The sequence below is a fragment of the Anas acuta genome, chromosome 5 (assembly GCF_963932015.1).
Source record: "Anas acuta chromosome 5, bAnaAcu1.1, whole genome shotgun sequence".
Lineage (NCBI taxonomy): Eukaryota > Metazoa > Chordata > Aves > Anseriformes > Anatidae > Anas > Anas acuta.
Genome location: NC_088983.1, coordinates 43,444,775 through 43,471,078, shown reverse-complemented (window position 1 = coordinate 43,471,078; position 26,304 = coordinate 43,444,775). Strand labels below are relative to the sequence as shown.

Sequence of the window (26,304 nt, the reverse complement as noted above, 5' to 3'; positions counted from 1 at the left end):
AATGGGATTAAAATAAATATTATTTTTACCCCTATTTACTATGTGGTGTGCAAGCAGTTGAGAGAGAATGAGCTTCTGGAGACCTTTCATAGGTGAAATTATTATCGGAGTCATGATTTGAGAATCTTTCTTTGTTGACAGTGTATGAACCAGTAAGAAGGCAACTTTAGCTCATACTGTTAAATTTAGCTTGTAAGTCTGGCTGCTGGAAACATGGAACATAGGAACTTAAGAAGTTTAGCCCTAACTTATGAAATTGTGGCATTTGAAAAATTGTTCAGACAAGGTAATGTGGAATCTTTCAAAGGGTACTTTAATTATCCTTTCCTAGGGAACCACCACATGCAGGCACAGTTTCAGTTTGCGTATAGATATGTCTTCATTTGCCAATAAAGCATTTCATTTGAGCTGAAAATTAACTGAGGACTATAGTTAAATGCAGCTTTAAAAATCTACTTCCAAAGAATAAAGTCTGGGCAATGACCTTTTTTGATTCTTGACTTCATAGTGTACAACACTTCAAATGGAAATGTTAAAATTATGTAGGACTAGGAGAATGTTTTGTTACTCGTGTTTTTATCTATCATAGCTCAAATGCAATTCTTTTGCATTCCATTCTATAACACAGAATGAAAGTATAAAATAATAGCACATCCATGCTTGCTTCTAAAGTAACATTATTTTCTGTCTTTTTTCCCCATATTTCTCTGTTCTTTTTTTTTTTTTGAATTCTTCTTTCCAACTTCCTGTCTCAGTCTCCTGTCAGCCCTGGCTATGAGGTATGTACTAAATATACTCTACTCCCTACCATACTGTCAGGAGCATTCTTCATTGATTATCAGCATCAGTGTGAAATAATGCATGGAGTTATTCAGATTATGATGGCCTTATGTGATCTTCAGAACTAAAGAGCATTTGTTTTTTCTTTTGGAAAGAGTATGTCTGATAAAAAACTTTAAAGTTGGGATTCCAAAGTAAAGGTCACGATTCTGCTTATATTAAACAGTAAAATTAGCTAAAACACCGTGGCATTAAAATATTTTAATATGAAAGTGACATAATGGTTGGACTACAGCCTTTCTTTACTGGTAGTAATACATGGGAAGAAAATTTTAATTTCACTTTCAGAACAGTGGGAATTTGTAGAAAACAGACCTTTTAAGCTAAACAAACCTGACCTTTAAGTGTTCAACAGCAAACTTCTAATGCCATAATGCAGGGTGGTAGCTTTTTTTCAGAATATAGTTGCATTCGAAAAAACAGTCAAAGATTCTATATTTCCCTGGAAATAATATTAAAAAACAAACAAAACAAATAAACAAAAAAAAGTGTACAGCTAAGTTACAGCTATAAATATAGTATTTTATAGTATGAATAGTATGAAGTCTACCTTAATGAGAGAACAATATTTTGATTTTTTTAATGCATACTTCATGTAAAAATTTGTCCTCTTTGGCTTTTGGTATTGATTTCCCAAAGAAGCTCTTTAAATGTAGTAAGTTTCAAAAGAGTTTGGAACTATGAAATTTTGGCATCTTTCCCATGTGACATATATTTGAGATACAGCTGTAGAAGAGCTATAAAGCTGAGTGAAAATGTTTTCTTTTTTAAAATTACTACCTAGTTAATCTGAGGAATAGTTTGTTGCAATGAAATGTAGATTATCATGGCCAAACATTTTATCTTTTTAAAAGAAATTACTGTATTTTTTTTTCTCAAACACAAGTATTTTTATTCTAGTGTGCCTAAGTATTATAGTGTGCCTAAGTATTATAGTGTGCCCTGGAAGTGCTATTCCACAAAATACTCAAAACAATACCAACACATACAGAACAGAGTTTTAGTAATATATAAAAATCTTATTTTATGTGCTATCTAAAAAATTATCCATCAATCCATATGGTGTTAGATCATCCTCAAATAACAGTAATTAAAAGTAGTAAAGAAAAAAACATAAAGATATTATTTGGGAAAGAAAAAAAAAAAGAAAAATGTTTTTCTTTTTACAAAAGGAAAAAATATGTTAACCTTCTGTGTTTTTACTTTAAAGTACATTTATATGACACAACAGCATTTTATGTCTATGTTATTTATGTTTCCATTATTTTGGTAAGCTTTATTCATCCTTCTAGAAGTGATGAATCTTGATGTTGAGGTAATTTGGTAGATATATTGGCCGTGATTTCTCAGAAAAAGCCTAGCTGAGTTTTGCATTTAAAATAGGAATGTTGTGTCTTATGGGGCACAGTTAAGCGGAATATTACAGAGTTACTTATTGCTTTTTAATGGAAAATCAGGAAATTTTTTTTGCACAATAGTTTACTTCATTTTAGTTAAAAAGACTATTTGTGTATCACTGACAGAATACAAAGTGCCAGGTGTTGCCTTCCTGTATAGATTTATTATAAGCAGAGGTGGCTTGAGAATGCTGATCTGTATACAGAAGAGTGATTTTGAAGAAGTAGGACAGTAGAGTCTATGGGAGGGAATTGTCTTCAGTTATAGATAGGCATTTTCTCTTCCCTTGTTCTCAGCTCCTAACACAGCTGTCTTTTTCTCTTGCTCCTTTAAAATAAGGAATCCAGTGAGTCAACAATTCCCACTTTACAAAGCTTTCCATTTCCACACTCAGGTAGAAGATGTCTCCTTTTGTCAGTTCCAGTCACTATAACTCCCCCACCAACTCACTGGACTGGAAAAAAGGAGCCCTTGAGGGATGGGTTAAAGAAGGCCTGGAGTGTTGCAGCTGAGAGCAGCTTTGTGCCTTAAGCCAGCTATAATTAGTAGGAGTCCTTCTCTGATGGATAGAGTGGAGTTCATTAGATTGAAGATCCTCAGGGGCAAAATTAGTATTTCCTCTTGAAGAAAGACACTCAAGTTAACTCTGAATTAATACCACTCACAGTTATTTCTATTCTTGTCAACCCAGGTTATTCTGCAGTGATGTACTATCATGGTTTAACCTGCAGACAGCTAACCACCACACAGCTGTTTGCTCACTCCCTTTGCAGTGGGATGGGGAGAAAATTGAAAGGAAAAGTGCAAGAACGTGTTGGTTGAGATAAGGACAGTTTAATAAGAATGAGGGAAAGAAAAAGGAAGGAAAGCATGCAACAACAATAAGAAAAAGAATATACAAAACAGGTGGTACACAATGTAATTGCTCACTTCCAGCCAAACTATGTGCAGCCACTCCCTGCGCAGCAGCAGCCCCCCTGGCCAACCTCCCCGGTTTATTGTTCCACATGAGGCCCTAAGGTATGGGACATCCCTGTGGCTGATCCCAGTCTGTCAGCTATCCTTCTTCTGTCCCCTCCCAGCTCCTGGTGCACCCCCAGCCTCCCCACTGGCAGGGCAGTACTGATGAGAGGCTGGAAAGTGTCTGCAACAACTAAACAATCATAGGTTGTCAGCATTATTCTCATCCTAAACTCAAAACACAGCATCATACCAGCTAACAGGAAGAAAATTAGCTCTATCCCAGCCAAAACCAGGACATGTACACTGCACGTTTCTGTCAGTCCTATAGTGATGTAAATTACTATATTATTCTATAATTTCAGTGTGCTTATTTTGTTTAATAAAAGTCCCTATGTTATTTTGGGGAATGCTCCTGTAAGGTGTGTTTTTTGTTGTTGTTTTGTTTTTTAATGTACAAAATCTAGATTAATTTTAAATTAATAAAAGTGCAAAATATAGCCTGCAAAATAAATAATGTTTAAATTGATTTATTGCTGTATTCACCACACTGTTCTAAGTTCATGTGCTGGACAGAATTGAGAATCTCAATGTATCTGACAATGAAATATAAATATTTAAAAAGGAATTTTGTACAACTATGTAAACTAAAATAATAAATGTAAAAAATAACCCAACAAAAGCTATTAAAAACGTAGCTCCCCTTTATTTTAAAGAATTGTGTGTCTATGAAATTCAAAGTCCAGTTGAACCCTGAATTAAAATGTAGGATACAGAAAGTAAATTTGGAATGACCTACCATTCCTACACTGCTGTGCCATGAAATAATGAATAAGGTCAGTGTTCTAGCTGCTATGCATTAAATACTCTTAAGACTGAATTTCTTGTCACTAATTCAGACTACATTAGAACTTTTTAAGGGCTAATTTGCCCAAATATGGTTGTTTTTGTAGTTCATGACAGCTAGATGAGATCTAAGTGAGGACTGAGCCAATTATTTTAAGTTAAAAGTTGTATATGTAGGGAAGTGTTATATATTGCATCATTTTTGCAGCTAGTATTTGCCATATTTTCAGGAAAATAGCTAGAAGCAAAAATAGTAAACAGCTTAAGTTATGCATTTCCCGAAATTTCATGTGTGCCATATGTTGGTGATGTTTTTGAATGCAACCTTTTGTGATCCCCTGGAAAAGTTTTATGGGATTCTTCAGCTAGGAAGAGGTTAGAGGTTCAGGTTGTTCTTGTCCTCAGAGAACTACCACTTGTTCTTAAATCCCCTCTTTTGTTTTTAGGAAGGACATGCAGATCTTGGGACAGCTCTGAACTTTTAAAGATTTAGCGAAGCTTTGTCCATCTCCCCCTCCTCCTGTGCTGGCAGCTCACCCACCGCTGGGAGCAGACCCAGCTGCTGAGTGCGGAGTGCTTTAAGCCTGAGGAATCTGAACAGGGTCCAGAACCTACCCCTGGGAGCTTGGGCTGATAGTTGTCAGCTTGTCAGACTTCATATAAGTCTCCACAGCTTAAAGTGAGGACTTGTAAATGCTGTGGCAGTAGGAATTTGTGAGGAGCATATGGTATGCGTAAGCAAACATACACTCAAAGTTAGTTTTTCATAATTTCTAAGTACTAACACAAGGGTTCACACATATCTAAAATTATTAAAAAAAAAAGGCAAAAAGGCAAACCCTTCAGCACACATTTTACTTTCCTAGCATCTCTGAACTATTCCACATGTTGGCACTGGATCTTCTGAAATGGTACAAGATCCTTATGCCCAAGTCTGAAAAGTTAGAGTAGTCTGATAACTACTGCTGAAACCCAATAATCTTTTTTTGTTACTTCACAAAATAAGGCAGGTTACAAACTGCTGTTTGCTGGTGTTGATGTCTGAGCAGGAGGAACAGGATACATAATAATTTCATCTGTGGATACTTTAATATTAACAGTTTGTACTGAAGTCAGTTCTTCGATGTGTTTACACATTTAATGTTGAAGTGTTTTTCAGACCATAACTATCTAACTGTGATGCTTGTAGAATTAAATCATACACTTGAGTTAAAGAGAAGAGTGCAAGAAGCCTCAAAAGACAACACAGTTGATTGCATTCTAAGTGTGGTATTTCAGTATATTTAATTGAAGATTTGTTTCCTTGAATTTACTTAATTACAGTCACATAGTTTAATTTGTTAAAGTCAACATTTGCTTTGCAGCAAAAAACAGTTCCTGTGGTGACATAGACAGCACCTCATAAGACAGTAGTTTCCTGTGAAAAATTTGTATACGAACATATTAAGTCTTTATCTTCTGCCTTCAATACAGGAAGGAAATGCATTTTTCAGCAAGTATACTTCAACACAGAAAATGAAACTTTGTGAGGCCACTTGTAATTTTTTTGGTTTTGTTATAGTACACGTCACTTTTCTCAGTTGTCCAGATATGTAAATAAACTAAGCATTTTTTTTCTTTTCTTAAGGCAAAGACATTATAGAAATACCTGTGTGGTTTTTGTTGACCATCTCAGTGTTATATACAGGGATAATGTCACCATGCTTTTTAGATAATGAGCCTGCAAAAGATTAGAATTTCTATGAGAACAGTTTTGAAAAATTTGTTTCAGATGAAGTTTACTTATTCGAATGTCTTTCCATGAGTGTAATTTAAAAAGGTGATCAAATGTCAAAAATAGTTTTTTTTTGTTTGTTTGTTTGTTTGTTTGTTTTTTTTAGTAGGACTGTTGAAACTTCTTAAAATAAGTCAGGAAAACAGCAGTCTCTTTTATGTTTAGGCTGCGCTGCACAGTTGGATTGCAGGGCTGTTCCTTGTCTTTGCTCCCTATAGGCCGGTTCTGCAGTCAGCTTGATTGCTTCCCATTAGTCCCTTCACATCTCCCCAACATTTCTGTGATTTCTGTGCCTGAGAGGGGTGCTAGAAGTGGTGCTAGAAGACAATTGGACTTACCCAGGTGGACAACAGTGAAATGCTTTGGCAGAAAATTGGTATTTATTCCAGTTTCTTAATTGGATTTTACAACGGATTTGGACAAAGTAAAAAGACAGGCAGGCAGGATTTCCTGCTGAGTGCTTTTTACTTTTGGGGTAGGAGATACATGGAGAATTGTCTCCTTCCTGTGATGACATGATTCTGCACAATGACAGTGGGCTTCTGCCTACTGTAGGCAAATAGTTGTGTACTTAGTAGGTTTTAACAAAGCCCAGCAAATAAACCATGAGTACGTTCAAAAAATCTGAAGAAATAGAACAAGATTGAGGAGTGAGGCATCAGCTAATAAAAGTAAGGGATATGTAGAATGCCCCATGTTGGTTGGGGAACAGCTTGGCACCTCTTCTTTCTTGAAAAGGTTCTTCTTCCCCCCTCACCTCAGAGTAATCAGCAAGCACTGGATTCTATTTGATATTCTCATTATTTAAGGCATAATTAAATGTAAGTCTCTGGATATGATCAGTTTCAGTGGCTTGATTGGACATCCATAGAGTTAAATATCTGCATATGTTCCTTTGTGTTTGTTGTAACTTTGAAAATAATATTCTGATCTGTTAAAATTACCTTGCTAAGATGATTGTTAGAAGGACTGCCTAGTGTTTGGAGCAGTGCAGGCTGTTAGTTTCCATGGTGTAATCCAGTTAAGCAATCATTTCCTGGGAAGTTTCCAGAGTTGCTGAGTCAGTAGTCTGGCTGGCTACCAGGAAAAACTAATTTATCTTTCTAACAAACCAGGCACACCAGTTGAAAAAGAAGGTGCTCTGTTCAAGAGATTCTTGCTTTTTTGGTGAAAATGGTGTAGTTCCTGTTTTCCGTTCTTTCAGGGATTTTATCTTACGGCGTCTGCCTGATGCTGGGAGCACTGTAACTTAAAATTAAGGCATATTGACAGGAGTTTTGGAAAGTAATGGGAGGAGAAGCTCACCATTGACAAATTGGAGGACACAGTTCTCCTCCTAACTGGTCAGTCACCCCGGGATGTGGAGTGTCCGATGTGTTGACTGCCCCCCAGCTTCCATTCCCTTGCTGCTGAGCAGAAGCAGAGGCTTATGTTGCCAGTGGTATGGCACTGCACTAAGACTGAAGTGGGATCAGTCTGTACCAAAACTGTCCTATTTGTCCTTACATACAAATATTGAGAGGATTGAGATCTTCTTGTGGGCTCTGACCCATCCACACGTTCTGAGGGCTGTCATTTGCAGGTGGTTTACACAAGCCAAGCATTGCAGGTTGTGCTGTGCAGGTGGGCCCATTTTCTTCCTGTTGGGCTTCTTCCTCCCTTCTCCTTCCTCTCCCTCCCAAAGCCCTGTTCACATTGCCTTCATATGACTTAATGCAATCTGCCTTGAAAGCATTAGGCAAATGATATTACTCACTGATCAATACTAAATAGTTTTAATCCTAAACCGAGTCTAGTTTTTTCATATGCACAGCTGCTTTACAGCAAAAGGAGATCTAAAACTCTGAAAGTAAACACTTAATATCAAAGCATGTACTTGTGTTTTTCCATTTTTATTTGTAGTAAAGAAAAGATAGATGCTTTCTTATACTTGTTTCAAACTAACTTGTTTACAGTGATCACATGTATGTGGCTCATAGAATGTATTTTACATATTTCTCCTTGACTTGACAGGCCTGCATTTATACACTGAATAAGCATGTGATGTTGGCATTGTTATCAATTAGCAAGAAAGCTCTAGTGTTCAGTAAGTCTATTGCATATACTAGACAGGTAGTTCTGAAGCATAGCCAAAAGAAAAAGAATTGTCTTTATAGTAAGAAACCTGTCTAGTTTTTGGAAGGAAGAAACTTCTTTCTTTATTTATTTACTTCTATGACATATACACTATGAAGGCAAGCCTATAATTGCTCCTTAAGTTCTTCTACCATTAAAAGGACCTTCAAATTTCTCTTTACTTCAAGATTCTCAGACAGAAGCATAAAGAAATGTCTTTTTATATGTTGGTGACCAGGAAATAATATTCAATCAGTCCCTTTAGATGCAGAATTTCCTATAGCTTTCCTATAGTTCTTTTAAAAACAGTTTTTCAAGTTAGGCCAATTAGCTTCAGCTAATAGAACCTTTGAACAGTGGAGGCTCAACAGAGAATGACTCATTTCCTACACTTCAGTTACAAGACTATTTGCATATGGTGGCAAGAAGATACTAAGTTTTAAATGATCAAGTTGCATCTTGTCACTTTTTTTTTCTTTTCCATGTGGGTGTAGTCTGTTTCTCAAGGACAATTCTTGGGAGAAAGTAGTTTTCTGGGTCAGTTATTTTCTGGGGTAATTGCCATATTTACATCTAAATGAATTTAGCAGAGAAAATAAGATAACTCATTTCTTTCAGGAATTATATTGATACCATTCCTTCGACACAATGTGTCTCCCTTCATACATATCTATATAGTGCCATCTAAATACCTGTTGTGATCTATTGTGCATGGTTTGAATGTGGTAAGGTTAGTGATAACAAACATTATAAATAAAGGTGATGGAAAATACTAACCTGCTTTCTATCAAAAACCTGCATGCACATAGATCAAGATAATAATTTTCTTAATGTTTGTACAAAAGTACATCCTTTCAAAGTTGTCTTTGATATAAAACAGAAAATAAGAGAGGGAAAGAAATGCCTCTTGCTTTTATCAGAACACAAAATGCTTTTCTGAGAATTTTTTAATGAATCTGTTTTCATTTTGATCAAAATCTGTTCTTAAATTAAAAATATAAATTAGAGCTGTTTCATCCACATTGTGAAATGTATGGCACTAGTGTTAGCAAAAATATTGTTTGATACCGTTCCAATTTTTCAAAAGCAGTCTTAAAGAGAGGGGTATGTTGCATGTTCTATTAGTGTTTAAAAGTAATTACATTGCTTTTTATGACAGATGACATACCATTTTTGAGGCACATGTGAGTATGATATTCTTTTAAAAATTAATAAATCATGATTATTTGAAATATCCTTTTTATGTATTTCACAGCAAAAGACACCATCAGAATCATTCACTGGGAGAGAGAAGAGATCAAATTCACAGTCCTACATTGGACGACCTATTCAGCTTGACAAGATCTTACTTTCCAAGGTTAAAGTGCCTCACACTTTTGTCATTCACTCTTACACACGGCCAACAGTTTGCCAGTACTGTAAGAAGCTTCTCAAAGGGCTTTTTAGACAGGGTTTGCAGTGCAAAGGTAAGTAAACTCCCATAAGGAACATAAAAGCTAAGCATAATAAAATTAGTAAGTTAGCATTTGAGTAGTTGCTATATAGCCTTACTCAGGAATTTTTCACCAAACTGTCTAGGTGTAGGCAAATGAGCAATTATATTGGATTAAGCTGGGATCAGAATTGCAATAATTGTTCTACAGGAGCTGGCTGCATGCCTATTCATTGTCTATTCATTATTACCCTGTGGTATAGCTGAGGTAGCTCGAATCTTTGTCATTCAGGTGTGGATTGTCTTGGCACTGGGTGAGAGTGTGTTCACAGGCAGTGACAGCTGAATAGTTAATACATAGTACTGTATTCTCAATCTTCGTTGTTTTCAATCTACAAGATTTTATGCTTGAATTGAAGCATGAGCATGAGTCTTAGCAGCTCAAAGTTTAGAGGGAGTTCTAAGGGAAATTAAACAAGATGAGCTTATATGAGAACTTAAGAACATTTTTTTTAATGCATTCTTATCTACATGCTCTCGAGTCTCATGTAGCTATACCTTAGCAGGTGCCAAAGTGAATCAGGACATTTGGATTGTAGCCTAGACTACTGGCTCACCTTAACCAACGAGAGTGCCCGCAAATACAAAGCATTTTGTATGCTACAGTGTTAAATATTGTTGATCAACAGATCCTTAAAATCACCTTCCCTCTATTAAAATAAGCAATAACTTTCATAAAATAAGTCAATATAGTTTGTGTTGCTTCCTTGAACACCCTACAAAAGTTAAAAATTAAATTCATTTCACTTAAGTGATTCTGATGTGATTTAACTGAAGCAAAATCTGTATAAAGGCATCAGGTGTTTCAGTTTGTTTTGAATCTCAGTGACATAAGCAAATATTAACCTGATTTAAAAATGCATATATTTGCCAAGAGTTTGGCACTGTTGTACCTCAGTTGGTTTTTGAATCAATCTGAAGTTAAATAATTACAAGGATATAGAAATCCCTAGTATATTTCTTCCTTCCTGACTTTGCTTTTCCAGCTGTGTTAATAAGTTACAGCTCTTAGTTTAAGTAAAATGTGTTCCATAAGCCAAAAGAAAATAGTTGAAATGACATCTAGTAAAGTGCCATTTACAGATGTGAAAAAAAGAAAAGTAGAGTAATGTTAAAATATCTGGAAAATAAGGGAGGTATTAAAGGAACCTTCCACTTAAAGCTGTTTAGAATTTGCTTTGCAATGCAAACAAATATTTCTGGCTTATGATTGTTGCTTAGGATTCTGCTGCTTCAGTTGTCAGCCTTCAGTCTTTGATACATAGTCAAACTTCTGAGCTGCAGTTGATATGCTGTAGCCTGATCTGCTTCTTGTATTGGAAAAGCAACTCTGGCTTTTGAGCCAAGTGCACAGGTCTCCAACTTGCTCCCTGAGATGAGCGTAGCATGCACTTGGTGCAGTGAAGGCCTCCGCCCATTGCTGAGTGCTGCTTTCCTTTTCCCACAGGGAAGCTGCTGGCGTGTTTATGCTGTTGGTTCCACTGGCAAATGGCATGCAGCCAGGCTAGTGCTCTCTGGACACATTAAGTTAACTTTATGTTAGTGAAATAATAGGGCTTGACATTTATAGGTTGGATAGCAGGAAAAAATTGTAATAGTGGCACCGAAAATGAGAAATAATTTTGCTGTATTCTTTTTTTTTTTTTTTTTTTGCTTGCAAGACTGTAGGTTCAACTGTCACAAGCGCTGTGCTCCTAAAGTGCCAAATAACTGCCTGGGGGAAGTTGCCATTAATGGAGGTAAGTCAACTTAAGAATTATTTCTGTCATTGTTTAAGCCACCAGCAAAATAAAAGAGAAGTATAAAACTGACATGTACAAAGACATGTTTTTCCATTGCTTGGGAGTGGCCTTTCCTCTGCAATATTTCTATTGTATATTGAAGATGAAGTATGAGAGGAACCCTATTAATGTTTCATACATCATCAACTTTGGACCATGTATCTTCAAAATATATAGCACTGAAAGGCAGGTTCAGCTGTGCCACAGAGGTGGCTTCAGCAGCAAAATGTCTGAGTGATCATGGCCTGCAGAATGCCAAAGTAAACAAAAAAAAAGGAACGTGCATTAGACATTGGCATTTACCTGGCAGATACAAACACATTGTTGTTTGTTTTTTTTTAATCTGGGAAGGGAAAAAAATGTTTGTTTTAGGATAATATTCCTGAGAAGGAAATGCATACCTGGAGGAACTGGGAAGGCCCTCCATGAAAAAAATCCACTGCTTGCTGTTGGGGTAAAGTCTTTATCAGTTGCTAGAAATGAAAACTTGATTATCTGCTGAATTTCCAATACATGTTCTGTCAGTTTTGTGTCAAGTACAATGACAATATTATTACAAAGTTTTTCTGTTTAATGACAATTAGCATAGGCAAAAACATTTTAGATGCCAAGTATCCCAACTTGAAACATGATAAGGTGCGTAATTTTCTGAAAGGTTGGTATGGCACTCATACAGCATGTTTTACGCCATTTATACCTGTCCATACATAACTGTTTCTTCAGGAGTGCAAGTGCTGATGTTTATGGAAGGATGTAGACTGACTTTCAAATCCAAGAACTAAAAATATACCAAGATATGTTAAATTCATTGATGACAGTATGGACCATAGGAATCTTAAGTAGGTTAAAAAAATAATTTTAATACATTTTCCAACCCAATCTCTATTTTTTGACTTTGCAAATAATTGTAAGCACAGAGATTTGCAGTCAAAGAAAGTCACTAAGTCTGTTTATAAATGATAAAATTTCTACTGCATACATTTGGGGTGCAGTCTGAGAGCAGTGCAAAACAGGATTGATCAACAGTGTTAAGACGGAAAGGCAAGACTTATTTCTGGACAGCCAAACTAAATGAACAAGATTTACATTTGTTTCTGTTTCACTCCTTAGTGAAACAGAAAAAAGCTGCCTACCTTTCATCTCAGGCAGCTGTACTTTATCCCTCCAACACACCCTCTTTACCCTCTCCCTGTCTGCCCTACAAGTAACATGCTGCTTTTGTTTTCTTGTCTCCTACCTATGAATCTGATGACGGTCTGATGAAAAGTAGTGGTTTCTTTGAGGAAGAGCTGAGTGAGGAAAGCTTGTTCAAAGCCACTTGGGGTGAGAACACTTACTCCAAGCAGTATTTTAGAAAGTGTTAAGCTTCCTTTTGTGCAGTTCTGCAGAATTAGTACTTAGGCCCTTGGAACTCTACATCTAAAAATTTATATAATTTGGCTTTTCCTAATCAAATGATATATCTAATATGGTATCTATGGTACTATAGTGTAACTTGTAATTGTGTGTATAAATGACTGATACGGGGTCATCAGGATTGTTAGAGGCAATTTCATCCTGGTATCTCATTTCTATTTTTTCAGAAATTTGGTTCACATTAATTTCCATCTTAATAAATTAAATAAAGTTACTGTCACTCTGTCCATCTGCTGTGTGATGCATCTTCCCCAAAATAGTAAGTGAAGGAAGAGCTGAAGCAATAAAATTCCAAGTATGGTCTCATTAATTAACATTAAACACTAAATGTGGGAGGTTATTTTTAACTGACTGTGGGTTTATTAAAAGTAGAGATAAAAAACATGCTGTAGGATTAGCAAAAAGAGAGCCCAGAACTGTAAAGTGTCATTCATGACTGGATGACTGTTTCAGCTAGAAATGAAGTCTAATGTGTCTTAGTCACACATTAGTAACTTATATCTAAGCATGTTCAGACTAAAATGTTTCAGTCATGCACTTCCAATTCTAGTGAAATACCATCAGTTCAAAACATTTTTCTGCTAACCATTTCACTGTTCTGTTTCTTTTGGGGCACCCTCAATATGGTCTATCAAGAAACCTTCCTCCACAGAATTAGGTGAAGGTTTGTCAGTGAAAACATTTTGTGTTTTCCATGTGATTTCATCTTACTTTGAACTGAGTGGGTCCTGAAACACTGTAAGCATCCCAGAAAAAATAATGCTTTGTTTCCTGTCTGACAGGACTGATGATTTTGACTTTTTAACTTTTTTATGTTTTTAACAGAAAGTTGTATTTCTGAAAATACTCCAGTTTGATGTGTTTCCATTTTTCTGCAGTGGTTTTCTAAACTGCTGGTTAAAGACCATGCTTTGCCAGTACACACTGAGTAGAGAGAGGCCCAGGCAATAGAGTTCCAAAGAGAACCTGATTTTTCTGGAAGCTTGAGAAGTGTTAGATTGTTGCAGTTGGAATATTGTATGTTTTTAGATATTAATTTCAGATATAATATTCCAGATCTCCTTAGTCCTGGGGCTGAGTCTGACGTGGTCATGGAAGAAGGGAGTGACGACAATGACAGTGAAAGAAACAGCAGTTTTATAGATGACATGGAAGAATCTATGGCTCATGATTCTGAGATATCAATGACAGGATGCCATAGTGACAATGGAGAAATGCAGGATCCTGATCCAGATCATGATGAGTCTAGCAGGATGATCAGGTGAACCTTCCATCTTCTTCTGTATTTATTTATAAATAAATATATATTTGAGTCTAGGGCTATATAGGACTATAGGACTAATATATGTATTTGAGTCTAGGACTCAAAGGGAAACCTGAATGGACCCTATTCTTCCTCCTTCAACATTGAGAGAGCTAGTGATATATGATGGATCTGAAATTGCAATGACATTACTTTTCTGAATATATGCATTAGGATTTTAAAAATAACTTAAACATTATTGTTGAGTTGAAGTAGTAACTGAAAAGATGTTAGATTTAGAGCTTAGTGATATGGTTTATGGGAAGACTTATTAGTGTTAGGTCAGAGGTCATGATTTTGGAGGTCTCTTCCAACCTAGATGATTCTGTGATTCTGTGATACACAAGTGTTTGTTTCTCTTGTGAAAATTAAGTTGTGAAACTTTATTTGTACATGAGCAATAGAGAAAAAAATAAAATGTTTTTATTTTCCCCAACTGGAAGTGCAGTATTTGGTCACTTAAATAAAATAAAATAATTAATAACCTTGTATAAGTGACTGTTATAATTGACTCTAAGTATATTGTTTGCATTTTTAGTATCTTTAGAAAGAAAAAAAGTTTGGAAAGCTGGAACTTAAGTTTAACTTAACCTAGCTAAACTCATTTAGTTTAAAGCCCTTATCAACAGCATTGAACTGTTATTCCTACTGTCATATTCATCTGCATAGATACTATGTATATAGACAAATTGAATCACCTGAATATGTCTATGCTTATTTCATGAAGTCAGTGTTACAGATAATTTTAAATTGTCTAAGTTATATTAAATGGACAACATTGAAGGTTCTCTGAAATATAGATACTGAATTATAAATAATTAAGAAATTGATGACCAAGGTACATTGTTTTCCTTACTTGAGGGGCATCCCTGTACTTCCAGTAATACTTTCCAAAAATTATTTGTAAGAGTAGTCTCCATGTCCATGGATTATTTTTAAGGGATCTGTAAAAGCCAAAAAGTAGACAAGAGTAGAGACAAGAATAGTTATACAGGGACTGCATTTCATTTGATCATTTTTAGGCAAAAAGGTATGTTAATTAGAGTCTTAATGAAACTTTAAGACAGGACACTTTGCATTTTGGTTGGAAGCTGATGATTCATAAAATGCTTCATATTTCCAGGATTCATTACAGTGAAGGGGGGCAATCAGCAAATATTCACAATCAGAAGAGTTGTGGAAGCCTAAGATATTCTTCTCCTGGGTGGTTTCTGCCCTTTTTTTGCCAGAATTCTTGCACCAGTGGCTCTGCCAGCAGGGCCTGCATGTGCTCTCAGTGCTCTGCTTTCATTTAGGATGCAGCATCTCAGTTTGAATTTCTGCTGGAACTGACTAAGCATTTAAGTTTAGGATTAAAGCAGATGATGAAGCAGATGATCCATTTTGCTCTTGGAATGGCTAACTCCAACATCAAGAAAAGTGGGAAGATGGGCTTGGCTACTGCTTAAACCTCTCCAACTAGATATTCCACTATTTATCTGCTTTTACTATCAGGCATACTGTCAAGTTCCCATGCCTTCCTGAGTTACTGTGCTGAGCACTGGAAGTTTTCAGGGTGCATACCCAAGTGCAGGGCAGTGGGACTTTGCTTTAATCCTCAACAACAACATTGTTGTCTTAAACCTCTTTCTCTGAGAGGTTCCAGCAGAGTCTCTACTATGCCCTGCCAGTGTATACACAGCTAGTCAGCTGACACATTTTCTACTCTAAACTGTCATAAGTCCACTGTGTTTGAACCCAAGAAAGATCACAGGGTGGTAATCTGATGGACAATGTTTACTTAGGTTATGAGATATTCAAGATCAAGTGCAGGTCTGAATCATGCATAGCACAGACTTGAGCTATGTCTCCCACACCCTAGTTGAGGCCCTAGTCATTTGCCCATCACCTTAGCTCATCTTTCAGAATATTTTATGTGTGTTGTGTGTGTAAGCCTTCTTGTATTGTGGCATTACAAGTTTTTTTTCTTTGTAATCTTGAGATAGTAGAATGACAAAAAAATTTGTGTCTAGTCCATGTCTGTTAGTGACTATAATGGTAAATGTGGTTATCATATATATATATATATTCATTCTGAATTGGACAATTTTTTTCTCTCTTTGTCTAAAATTGTCTTCTTTTTAAAAAGCCTTTATTGATTTATTCTTAAGCCCTTCAACCAGCAACAACATTCCATTAATGCGAGTGGTACAATCTGTGAAGCACACAAAAAGGAGAAGTAGCACAGTAATGAAGGAGGGTTGGATGGTTCACTATACAAGCAAAGATACACTGGTAAGAAATGTTAAGGAAGGCCTGTCTTACACTACATACTATATGATAGTACATAGTCAGATCCTAACAATACTTTGATAATTTAAAGTCACTCACATAAGGCATTGTTACAGTATTTGTGATTCCTGAAGTCCTAATTCCCATAATTGAGGACTGGCAATGCTTGTAAGAAGCAGTCACTTTATCATACCAGGAGACAGTTAAAACACAAAAAAGTATCTGCATCTGTCAGTTGCATTAATGTAGGCCATATGTGAAGACATTCTGAAGAAAGAACAAGATCTTAACACCGTAGAGGTTCTGGAAAGTATCTTTATCTTCCAACTGCAGTCTCCTAGATATCTTACTGTTATGTGAAATGAGGCTTTTGTAAAATAAACATATCATTAAAAAAGTTATTTTCTGCTAAAACAAGAGTCAAAGTGTTAATATGTAGCCTTCTAAGGTGAGACAGTGTTATGACTGATAAAAAAAAAAAGTTGAATTATTTTAGAAACACACCTGTAGCAAATTGTGTGTAGTGTAACCCAGACATTAAAGTGACGTGTTAAGTTTTCAAAACTTGGATGACTTGAACACAGCTACATTATTATTAAAACAACAAAAGGTGTACCTATAAATCTTAAGTCTAAAGTCATCATAAAAATCAGGAAACTTTATCCTTTACAATTCATCCCTTCAGACATAAATGAAATATTTTGGAAGTGATTCTTTTGAGAAATTAGCATTTCTTTAATTTTCTTGAAAACTTTTAGAAAGATTTTCCCCCTATTTTTCATTGCAGAGGAAGCGACACTACTGGAGACTGGATAGCAAATGCATTACACTTTTCCAAAATGATACTGGAAGCAAATATTACAAGGTAAGGCATGGTTTTCAATCTACTTTTCTAATGTTTAATGATTAGAGTGAATTGCTGAATTAATAAATACTAAAAGTACATTAGCAGTATAACTTCAAACTATGTTTGTTTTCATTACTTACATCTATTTTGCATTTCACAAACAAGTCTCAGATCAAAAAGGTGTCAGCTAACAATGACGGATAAAATACATGCTATGGAAATGTAAGGTTTTTATACAGGGACAATTCAGTGCCAGTGACAAATTCTGCCAAGAAACTCATCTGATATTCTGTCATTCATTATAGAAATTCTTTCCAAACAATTAGGTGTAGTACATACTATTTTAATTCAGCCCTTTGGACATAATGTTGTGATTCAAATTGTAAAAGATTATTTTAATGCTCATGTACTTTTACCTGAGGCAGTTAAACTCCTTAGGTGCTACTGCAGTATTTTTTGATAATGCAAAATATTTCTTTCATGTGGCTTCCTCTCAGAAAAATATGTTAGTAAAATAGGTCCTTAAGTCTTATTCAAGATGAAACAATTAAGTTAATGCCTATGTGAAAGGTGGATTTGCAGTCTTAATGTTAGAATAGATTTATTCTGCTTTTCTTAATAGATTTATTTGCAAATAAAAGTTTATTTAGAAATTTATAATATTAAAATATTTTATATTTTATATAGAAAGAAGCAGGGTTCAATTTTCTAGTGGAGTTCTATTGGTGGTCTTTTCTGATGGCACCTCACTACTCTCTTTGCGAAGTTTAAATAATTGAAGTTCTGTTTGCTCTTGGAAAGAAACGTTTGTTTTTTTGCCAGCAACAGGCCTCTGTTTCAAAGAGTTTCAGGTTACAAGAGCCTTTTTGTTTGCACAAGAAGCATGTGGTTAGAAGCAATAGTTAATATCATAAATTAGTTCATTTTTTAGTTTTATGTGTTGATGATCTTTACACAGAAAATAAATATGCATATATATATTTTCATTTTAGGAAATTCCATTGTCTGAAATTTTCTCACTGGAACCTGCAAAAACTTTCACTTTACTGCCTCAAGGAGCCAATCCTCATTGTTTTGAAATAAGCACAGCAAATATAGTCTATTATGTTGGAGAAAACATAGAAAACCTCTCAAGTGTTCCACTGAATAACAATGTTCTCACCAGTGGTATTGGCTTAGATGTGGCAAGAATGTGGGAGATGGCAATACAGCATGCCCTGATGCCTGTCATCCCTAAAGGGGCATCTGCTGGGTCGGGACCCAGCCTACACAGTAAGTTTATTTATTTTCTCCGTTTCAGATAAATACAGTCATATAACAAATTACATTGCTCAGTCTTCTGTACAGAAATATTGCACAGCTCATCAGCTGTCTGTGTATTATTTTAAAAGCTACAATTTCTCATCCATGTGTTTCCAGGTAAGACTAGGTCATCTGTGTTAACACAAAATGTGCAGATTTGCTAGCGAGCAAATAGTTGTTCTATTTCTATGGCATCTCATCCATATTTGTGTTGCTGACATGAATGATAGCTTCTTTGTGCAGAGGTGTGAAGTTTTCTGAGCTCCAGTTAGGAATGGATAGATGTTTCCCATCATGACTGTAATTTATGTTTCTAGCTATCTGCAGAAGCAGCCATTCACTCTTTAGGTCACTGCAGCATAGATGTTATCCTCTTTTCCATTACATTTATCTGTACAACTGCCACAAACATTGTCCATGCTGAGATGAAATGAATTTGTGTGAAGAACAGCTGTTCTAAGCCCAACAAAGCATGGATAACAACCCGGGACCAACAGGACTGAATATATCTTTGTCTCCAATTTACATACCTTTGGGTAACTCTCTACCGAAGATGACTGATTATGTAAACCAAACATGATAACAAAGCAGCACAGACCAAATAATTCACCACTACCAGGTATGTGCTGCTGTGGTTGCTTTGCTAATTGTACTGAGCCTAGTCAGTGTAAAGCAAATTTGGATACGTCTACACAAGCTGGTTTAGACCTTTTGTTACAGTATATATACACTTGCTTTAGCACTTGACATCTGGATGCTGTTAATGCGGTGTGAAATACTAACAAGACAACAAGCCCTTCAGAAACACAGTAATACAACAAATTGTGCCTGTCTCCAGGCACAGCAGCTCACATCATCTCTATCCTATGCTTCCTTGACTAGGTTCCTGCATAAAATAGCGTCAAATTCTGGATGTCATTTCAGTCAGGTTAGTTGCTGTGTACCCCTGGTTTGAGTCCAGTGCAGCTAAACAAATCACCTAAAATGCAGGACTGGGACTGACAGCTGTCTCTGGCTCTTGGGAAGCTTGAAAATTTTCTTTCTGAATTAGCAGTTATCCCTCCCTGCTTTTTTTTTTTTTTTTCTGTGCAAAAATTAAGGTCACCTGAGACCTTTAGAACAAGCTTTCATGGGGACTAAGAATGGCAGCAATGTTCTGTCTTCTGCTCTAAGTAACACACGTAGAATCATAGAATGGTTTGAGTTGGAAGGGGCCTTAAAGAACAGTTCCAGGCCCACTGATATGGGCAGGGTCACCTGACCCTAGACCAGGTTGCTCAAAGCTCCATCCTACCTGGTCTTCAAAAATTCCAGTAAAGAATTTCTTCCTTACATCTAATCTAAACCTACCCTCTTTTAGTTTAAAGATAACCCGTTACCCTGTCACTACAACCCCTGATAAAGAGTCCCTCTCCAGCTTTCTTGCAAGTTTCCTTTAGGGAGGCATGTCCATGTTATTTTTCATGTAAGTACAAAGTATCACATACATTTGAAGACAAATCAACAACAATAAAAAGACTACATGAAACCAAAATTTCTCCTTCCAAAAACCAATATATTCCTAAGGAGAGGACAAGGGGATAAGTAACAAGGAGCAGAAGTTACTCATAAAAGATACTGATCGGTACTAGTAAGTTTCTTCTATGTGTAATACAGGCTTTATAGAAGAGGACACTGGTTTCAAAGACACTGAAATCTTGGTATGGACCAAAAAAAATGAAAAGTCAGCTTGAATGGGATTCTAGGCAGAGACAGGAGATAGACGCATCAGTGCTCCAAAGAACCCCTCCCCGAAATGGCGTCTTTGTTTAGTACAGTAGCAGTAAAAATATTCTCCAGTTTTACTGAGCTTCTCAGTGGGTTTGACATTCAAAAAAGTTCCGGTAACATCCTAAGCTCTGAATGTTTAGAAGTTGGATCTGATATTTGTTGTGTTAAAGCACATGTGCAAATTTTTACTTCCATTACTTGTTTTAATGTCTCTTATGTCAGTTGAAATGTCTATTACTTTTAACAGTACACATACCAATACGATTAAGTATAGGCTTTAGTCTGAATAGCATCAAATACATTGTAGGTGACACTAGAAATAAAAGATTACTTTGAAATGCACTAAATAAAAGCAATTTACGCTAGTTGCTGTTGTGTTACTTGCATAAGGTATAAAGCCCCAAAATAGAACAGAATAATGTAGTAAGTAGTAAGCTAATCAGTGCGAAATATGAGATTCTAGTATTAAAAAAAAAAAAAGGGTAATGAAATGTATAATCCTGTTCGTTACGATATACTACAAAAGTCTGCTGTTCGAGTCACATATTTATGGGTTGGTGTAATTTCATATTAGCTGGTAGATGAACAAGCTGACCTAATTGGTCCAATTTCTACAGCTGTCAGAAGATATTGATGTAATGTAAATGTCATTTCCTATTATTACATGTTTCAACTAAAAGCACAGCAATCTAAAGTATATTTTACTTTCTTCCCCAGGGGATATTTCCATCAGTATTTCTGTGTCAAACTGCCAAGTTCAAGAAAATGTGGTGAGTGTTCTCTGAATGCTTGTGCTAGACATGATATGATTAAGCTTGTGAAGTCATTGATCTGTTTTGCAAAGAGGTGTGTTAGAGAGGAGTTTCCATCAGCTGTTTTTTCACCTATCCTGTAGAAATTAACAAACAATTAGCTTTGTTAACTTTTGAGAAAAGTCATCTCTGTGGCACCTTTTCCTTGAGACACAAGAATTGCATATGTGTGGTTTAGCTTAACATAGAATTTAACTACTTATCCTTGCAGGATGTTAATTAGCTAAAGGAGAAGTGAGCACTAGATGTTATTAGTTCATGGAAGTTCTGTCTGTTGAATTTAGTAAGGCTTATCACAAGCCTTGATAAATATACCTTTTGTGTCATTGCTGAGATGACACAAAATTGTAATATCTTCTTTGTACAACAAAGATATTACAATTGCAGTTATTGCTGCTTTTAAGAAAACTCATGTGAATGTTTCTAGCAGATAATATGTTTTGAAATGTACTGTAGTAAATGCATGCTGCTTCCCATTAGAAAAAGCAGATCAAATACAAATTTTGTTTCCATATCTCAATGCTTAATGTTTCTTATGTTTATATGAACAGGATATCAGTACTGTATACCAAATCTTCCCAGATGAGGTGTTGGGATCAGGACAGTTTGGAATTGTTTATGGAGGTACGGTGTTGGTGTGTTGTACAGTTATGCTAAAGGCAGAAAAAATCTGGAATGATGAAAGTATTTGGACTCTGAAATGCTTTCTAACAGAAATTAGCTAACAGGTGTTTAAGTAGTGTTCATTAAACACCATTTATTGTTGACAGTCTTTTTTTTTTTTTTGAAGTTTTCTGCCAGTAGAGGATCAGTGTATATTAAGAGCTCTGGTAGTACAAACCCTGAAGCACAGAAACCTGTTCTCTTAAAGAACTATAACAAAAGAAGGAAAACATTATTTCTTGCTACTATTTTTCTTGGCATGATTTTGTGATTTTTTCTTTCTTTCTTTTTACCAGTTTGTTTGAATTGTTTCTTTTTTTTTATTATTTTTTATCTTTTTTTCCTCTCTTTTTTTCTCTTTTCCAAAGAATTTCTACGGGCGCCTGATAAGCCTGAGATGTACACTCACGTGCTTGAAGGAGATCAACTATTTCATTATTAGATAGTCTGGAAGGATTAAGCCTGTAACCTGCCAGTTGCAGAGAATTTAGTAAAAGTATATGAAAAAGAAAAAGTATATGAGAAAGTTAACTTTACGTTTATATTGTTGAAAGGCAGAGCTGACTGTCTCATGTGCTTATGTGTTTCTTCGGTGTTACAACAGCTTTGTCAGGTGACAAAGAGAAAAATTCACTAGTCAAAGGGAAGAAAAAAGGGAAATAACAGAAAACTTTTATTTAAGTTACTGCATACCTTCATTGGGATTTACTTACTTGGACATAGTTGTACATAATTGATATTTAGCTGTGATCATTGGTACTATCAAGTGAAAGTGGAACATTTTTCAGAATTAATCGCATTAATTGATGGATACCTTCTGTTTTTGTTTTGATCTGTTTGTTTGTTTTTAATGCAGGAAAACATCGCAAAACAGGAAGAGATGTTGCCATTAAAATAATTGACAAACTAAGGTTTCCAACCAAACAGGAAAGTCAACTTCGTAATGAGGTTGCAATTTTACAGGTATTTTTCTATTATTTTCACTGTAGTCACTCTATACATTACTATAAATACCAGATAATATAATTATTCCAGTTGATAATCACTACTATTTTTGCAGAAAATATTAGTATTTTTACTGCCTAATCTGCATAAATATTCAAAACCAAACGTGTTGGGAATGTTATGTTAGGAATTATCTCTGCAGTTTAAAGCACCAAGCACAATAATGTATGTTTGTTAAAGTGATTTTAAGTGCATCCCTTCTCTTATACCATCCCTAGAAATTTCGTGCCTGCTGCTTAAAAATGAAGCATGTGGTTTATGTTAAGAAAAACTGAAATGTTGTCTGGTTTAGGAGGGTCTGAAGATTGGCTTTGTAATGAGAAAACCTTCTAATCAAGTTGGGAAATCTATGTTGTTCAAGTGCTGTATTTACCCTTAATAGAATCTTCATCATCCTGGGGTTGTAAATTTGGAGTGCATGTTTGAGACACCAGAAAGAGTGTTTGTTGTTATGGAAAAACTCCATGGAGATATGCTGGAGATGATCTTATCAAGTGAAAATGGCAGATTGCCGGAGAGAATAACAAAGTTTTTAATTACTCAGGTAAGAAATTGATTATAAACCTAGAAAGAGATTTGAGGTCAATTGTTACCGCTGTTTCTTATGTTTTGCTTTTGACATAATTTACCTCTTTGATTTATGAAAGCTTGGATTATATTATCAGGGATGGTACAGACATCTTTGTGTACATTATGTGATCTGTAGTAAACCATTAAGAGGACCTAGAAATAGATAAACGTGCAGTTGCCTGGCTGCTGGATGGAAAGCCATCAAGTTATAGGTTCTCTTATGCTTGAAGGATTAAGCACAAGAAGGGGTTGCAAAACACAGATAGCAAACCATCAAAGAAGGAAATTTAGCAAACCTGCAGAAGGAAATGTGAGCCTTCTGAATTTCCCAGTACCCATTACTGTTCATGATATGCACTTATGTGCCTCTTTTCTATGCTGAGATTGGATCTGATTAAGTGAATCTGGTTTCCTGTATGACTTCTGTTAACGATATGATCTGTTTTTTTTTCTGTGTTTTTTTTTTGGTGGTGGTGGTTTTGTTCTTCCTGTTGTCATATTATCATACTGTTTCTTTGGCTGCCATCATACTGGTTTAAATTTAGATACACAATTGAATAGTGAGCCACCTCGGAGTTATAGCAGCAGCCTGTTTTTTGTGTTAAGGCAAGAAAAAGAAACTCCAGTGTTACAGTGGAAGTTTATTAGAGGAACATAGTAGGTTCTCTAGCTTTCAGGCTTTCATGGGCAAAACTGCCATCAGCTTTAGAATTTGGTTTCTTACCTTATCTTTAGCCTCTAGCCATTACCTGCTCTAATACAGTAGGAAAATCAGTATCAGCCCCTGACCAGACACAGAGAATGAGTTAAAGGCACAGGAACAGGATAAGTTATATATGTACTCTCTTTGCATAGGGACAGGAGGTATAGCTGTTATACTCAGTTTGTATGTTCTTATGTATGTAATGGCATAAAAATACATGCAAGACTCTTTATGCTTTATCACCTCAAAGATATGCTTAAATTGGATCACAGAATATTTCTGTGAGAATTTTTGAGTGAATAATTTAGATCTGGAAGGTCACTTTGCAAATGTTTCTGTGTTAAAGATTTCACAATGGATTAAACAAGTACTTAGAATGCATTTTCTAAAAATGTTTTCAATATGAGGTCTTTGGAGAAGGAACAATTGTATTCTGTACAGTGAAACATTAAGAAAACTTGAGGTACAACAAATAATAGCTGACATTTTTGCTTTTTTTCTTACATTGTGGACATTGTTTTAAAAGGTACAGTCTTGTTGGATTGTTTCTTTTTGCACCATTCCTCAATTCTCTGGTCACTGTTACTGTCAGAACAATGTAAAGCCAAATAAATATACAACATTTAAAACTGAAATTCTTTCTGATTTTTTTTTTCTTGACAGATCCTTGTTGCTTTAAGACATCTTCATTTCAAAAATATAGTTCATTGTGACCTCAAACCAGAAAACGTATTATTGGCATCAGCTGATCCTTTTCCACAGGCAAGTAGGAAATGCCCTGTGTTAAGATAAATTGTTCACATTAGGAAGTGCTAGCGATGATTATTTTATGAACAAACAAGTGGTTAGTGACCTGCCTGTATCAATTCCAGGAACTACATAAAATTGTATATATGAGTATCCAAAAAAGGGTATTTTTAAAAATCCTTGTTTTTTGTCATTTACCTAAAATATTCAACAAGATTTTCAGGTATGATAGGGCAACTTACGCACTTGTTTCTAATTTGCTCACCATTACAGCATAAATTACTTAGTTGGTTAATCTGGTCCAGATAAATGACAGTTTGAAAGCAGAAACAGTAAAGACTTTTTTTTTTTTTAAATAAAGGAACGGTTCATAAAGAACAACAGCTTCTTCTTTAATGTTATGAATTTAAATGCCAGGTAGCTTGCAGATGGTGTAAACATACTTTCTGACTTATTGTACTTCTCATTAAGAGGTATATACATCAGTCAGTTCCTGTTGCCTTTGATCTGCAGAATTCATATGTAAGCTCTTCCAACTGCTTACAGTCAAAAGAACATAGTTTCTAATTTCCCTGTAATTTTGTAAATAATATTAATAATTTGAAAGGAAGGGACAATATTGAGACTGTAAGTAACAATTTTAAAGCAGCAAAATCTGACCCACTGAAGAAATCCAACAAGGAAATTTGCTGAGAGGTAGGGTATAACTAGGTCCCCAACAAATCAAAAGTGGTAGATCAAGAACTAACTTTTGACAACTATTGATTCAGGAAAAAGTCATAGGTAAAACCATTTTTCTTCTTGCTGTGTTTTTATGCTATGAATGAATAGATATTATTTTGTATTACTACTTTCACCAGAAACCTAAGCTGTTAGGCCCTTCAAAAATATAAATTCTTTCATTCAAAGCAGTTCTGTGTTATTACTTTCACTACAGTTTATTTACAGCATGAAGGAATACAATGGCTTGGTAATCTAGTCTAATACTGTGGTGGAATAACGGGATTCCTCTCAAAGAGAAGTTTAAAAAAAAAAGTATCCTTGAGGGAACAATAGAGATGCATTTTACAACTAAACCATGATAAAAGTACATCAACTATGTATTTGATAATAAAAACAAACCCTTATTTACTCTAGCAATTTTCTTTAAACAGGTAAAACTTTGTGATTTTGGCTTTGCTCGAATCATTGGGGAGAAATCCTTTAGGCGTTCAGTTGTAGGAACACCAGCCTACCTTGCTCCAGAAGTGCTGAGAAACAAAGGCTATAACAGATCTCTGGATATGTGGTCTGTGGGTGTTATTATTTACGTAAGCCTTAGTGGTACCTTCCCATTCAATGAAGATGAGGACATACATGACCAAATCCAGAATGCTGCTTTCATGTATCCACCTAATCCATGGAAAGAAATTTCTCATGAAGGTAATACCTGTCAGTGGATGTTTTATATGAATGCTAAAAACGTGTAGTATTTTGCTTGTATATTTTGTTTTTCTCTCTACATACCAGGGATACATTTATTTTTTGAAATTTCAGTAATGTACCATAATGTAATGTCTCTGTTTTGTAGTATTAACTGTAGACATTTTCTGCAGAGCCTGTATAGGCTGCATATTGCATAATCCTCTAGTGTGAGATCTCATCAGCTGTTGAAGGATGCATATAGCCACCTACAGATTTGATTGCTTT

The 26,304-nt window shown here is 35.5% G+C and overlaps 1 protein-coding gene and 1 long non-coding RNA gene across 3 annotated transcripts in view; one reads left to right on the top strand and one right to left on the bottom strand.

The window, feature by feature from the left end:
* Positions 1-26,304, bottom strand: part of LOC137857648 (uncharacterized) — a 695,515-nt gene that overhangs the window by 293,568 nt on the left and 375,643 nt on the right. The gene's annotated exons all lie outside the window — the stretch shown is intronic.
* PRKD1 (protein kinase D1) overlaps positions 1-26,304 on the top strand; it is a 124,309-nt gene that overhangs the window by 88,349 nt on the left and 9,656 nt on the right. The window contains exons 5-17 of one of the 2 annotated variants that reach the window (XM_068684390.1): positions 756-779; positions 9,189-9,399; positions 11,087-11,164; positions 13,679-13,883; positions 16,076-16,199; positions 16,984-17,061; positions 18,036-18,315; positions 20,833-20,885; positions 21,479-21,551; positions 22,447-22,553; positions 22,978-23,139; positions 24,532-24,630; positions 25,770-26,037. In XM_068684390.1, the coding sequence (XP_068540491.1) occupies positions 756-779; positions 9,189-9,399; positions 11,087-11,164; positions 13,679-13,883; positions 16,076-16,199; positions 16,984-17,061; positions 18,036-18,315; positions 20,833-20,885; positions 21,479-21,551; positions 22,447-22,553; positions 22,978-23,139; positions 24,532-24,630; positions 25,770-26,037 (1,762 nt within the window). The remainder of the gene's footprint in view (positions 1-755; positions 780-9,188; positions 9,400-11,086; positions 11,165-13,678; positions 13,884-16,075; positions 16,200-16,983; positions 17,062-18,035; positions 18,316-20,832; positions 20,886-21,478; positions 21,552-22,446; positions 22,554-22,977; positions 23,140-24,531; positions 24,631-25,769; positions 26,038-26,304) is intronic. The other variant, XM_068684392.1, reaches the window with a different exon arrangement.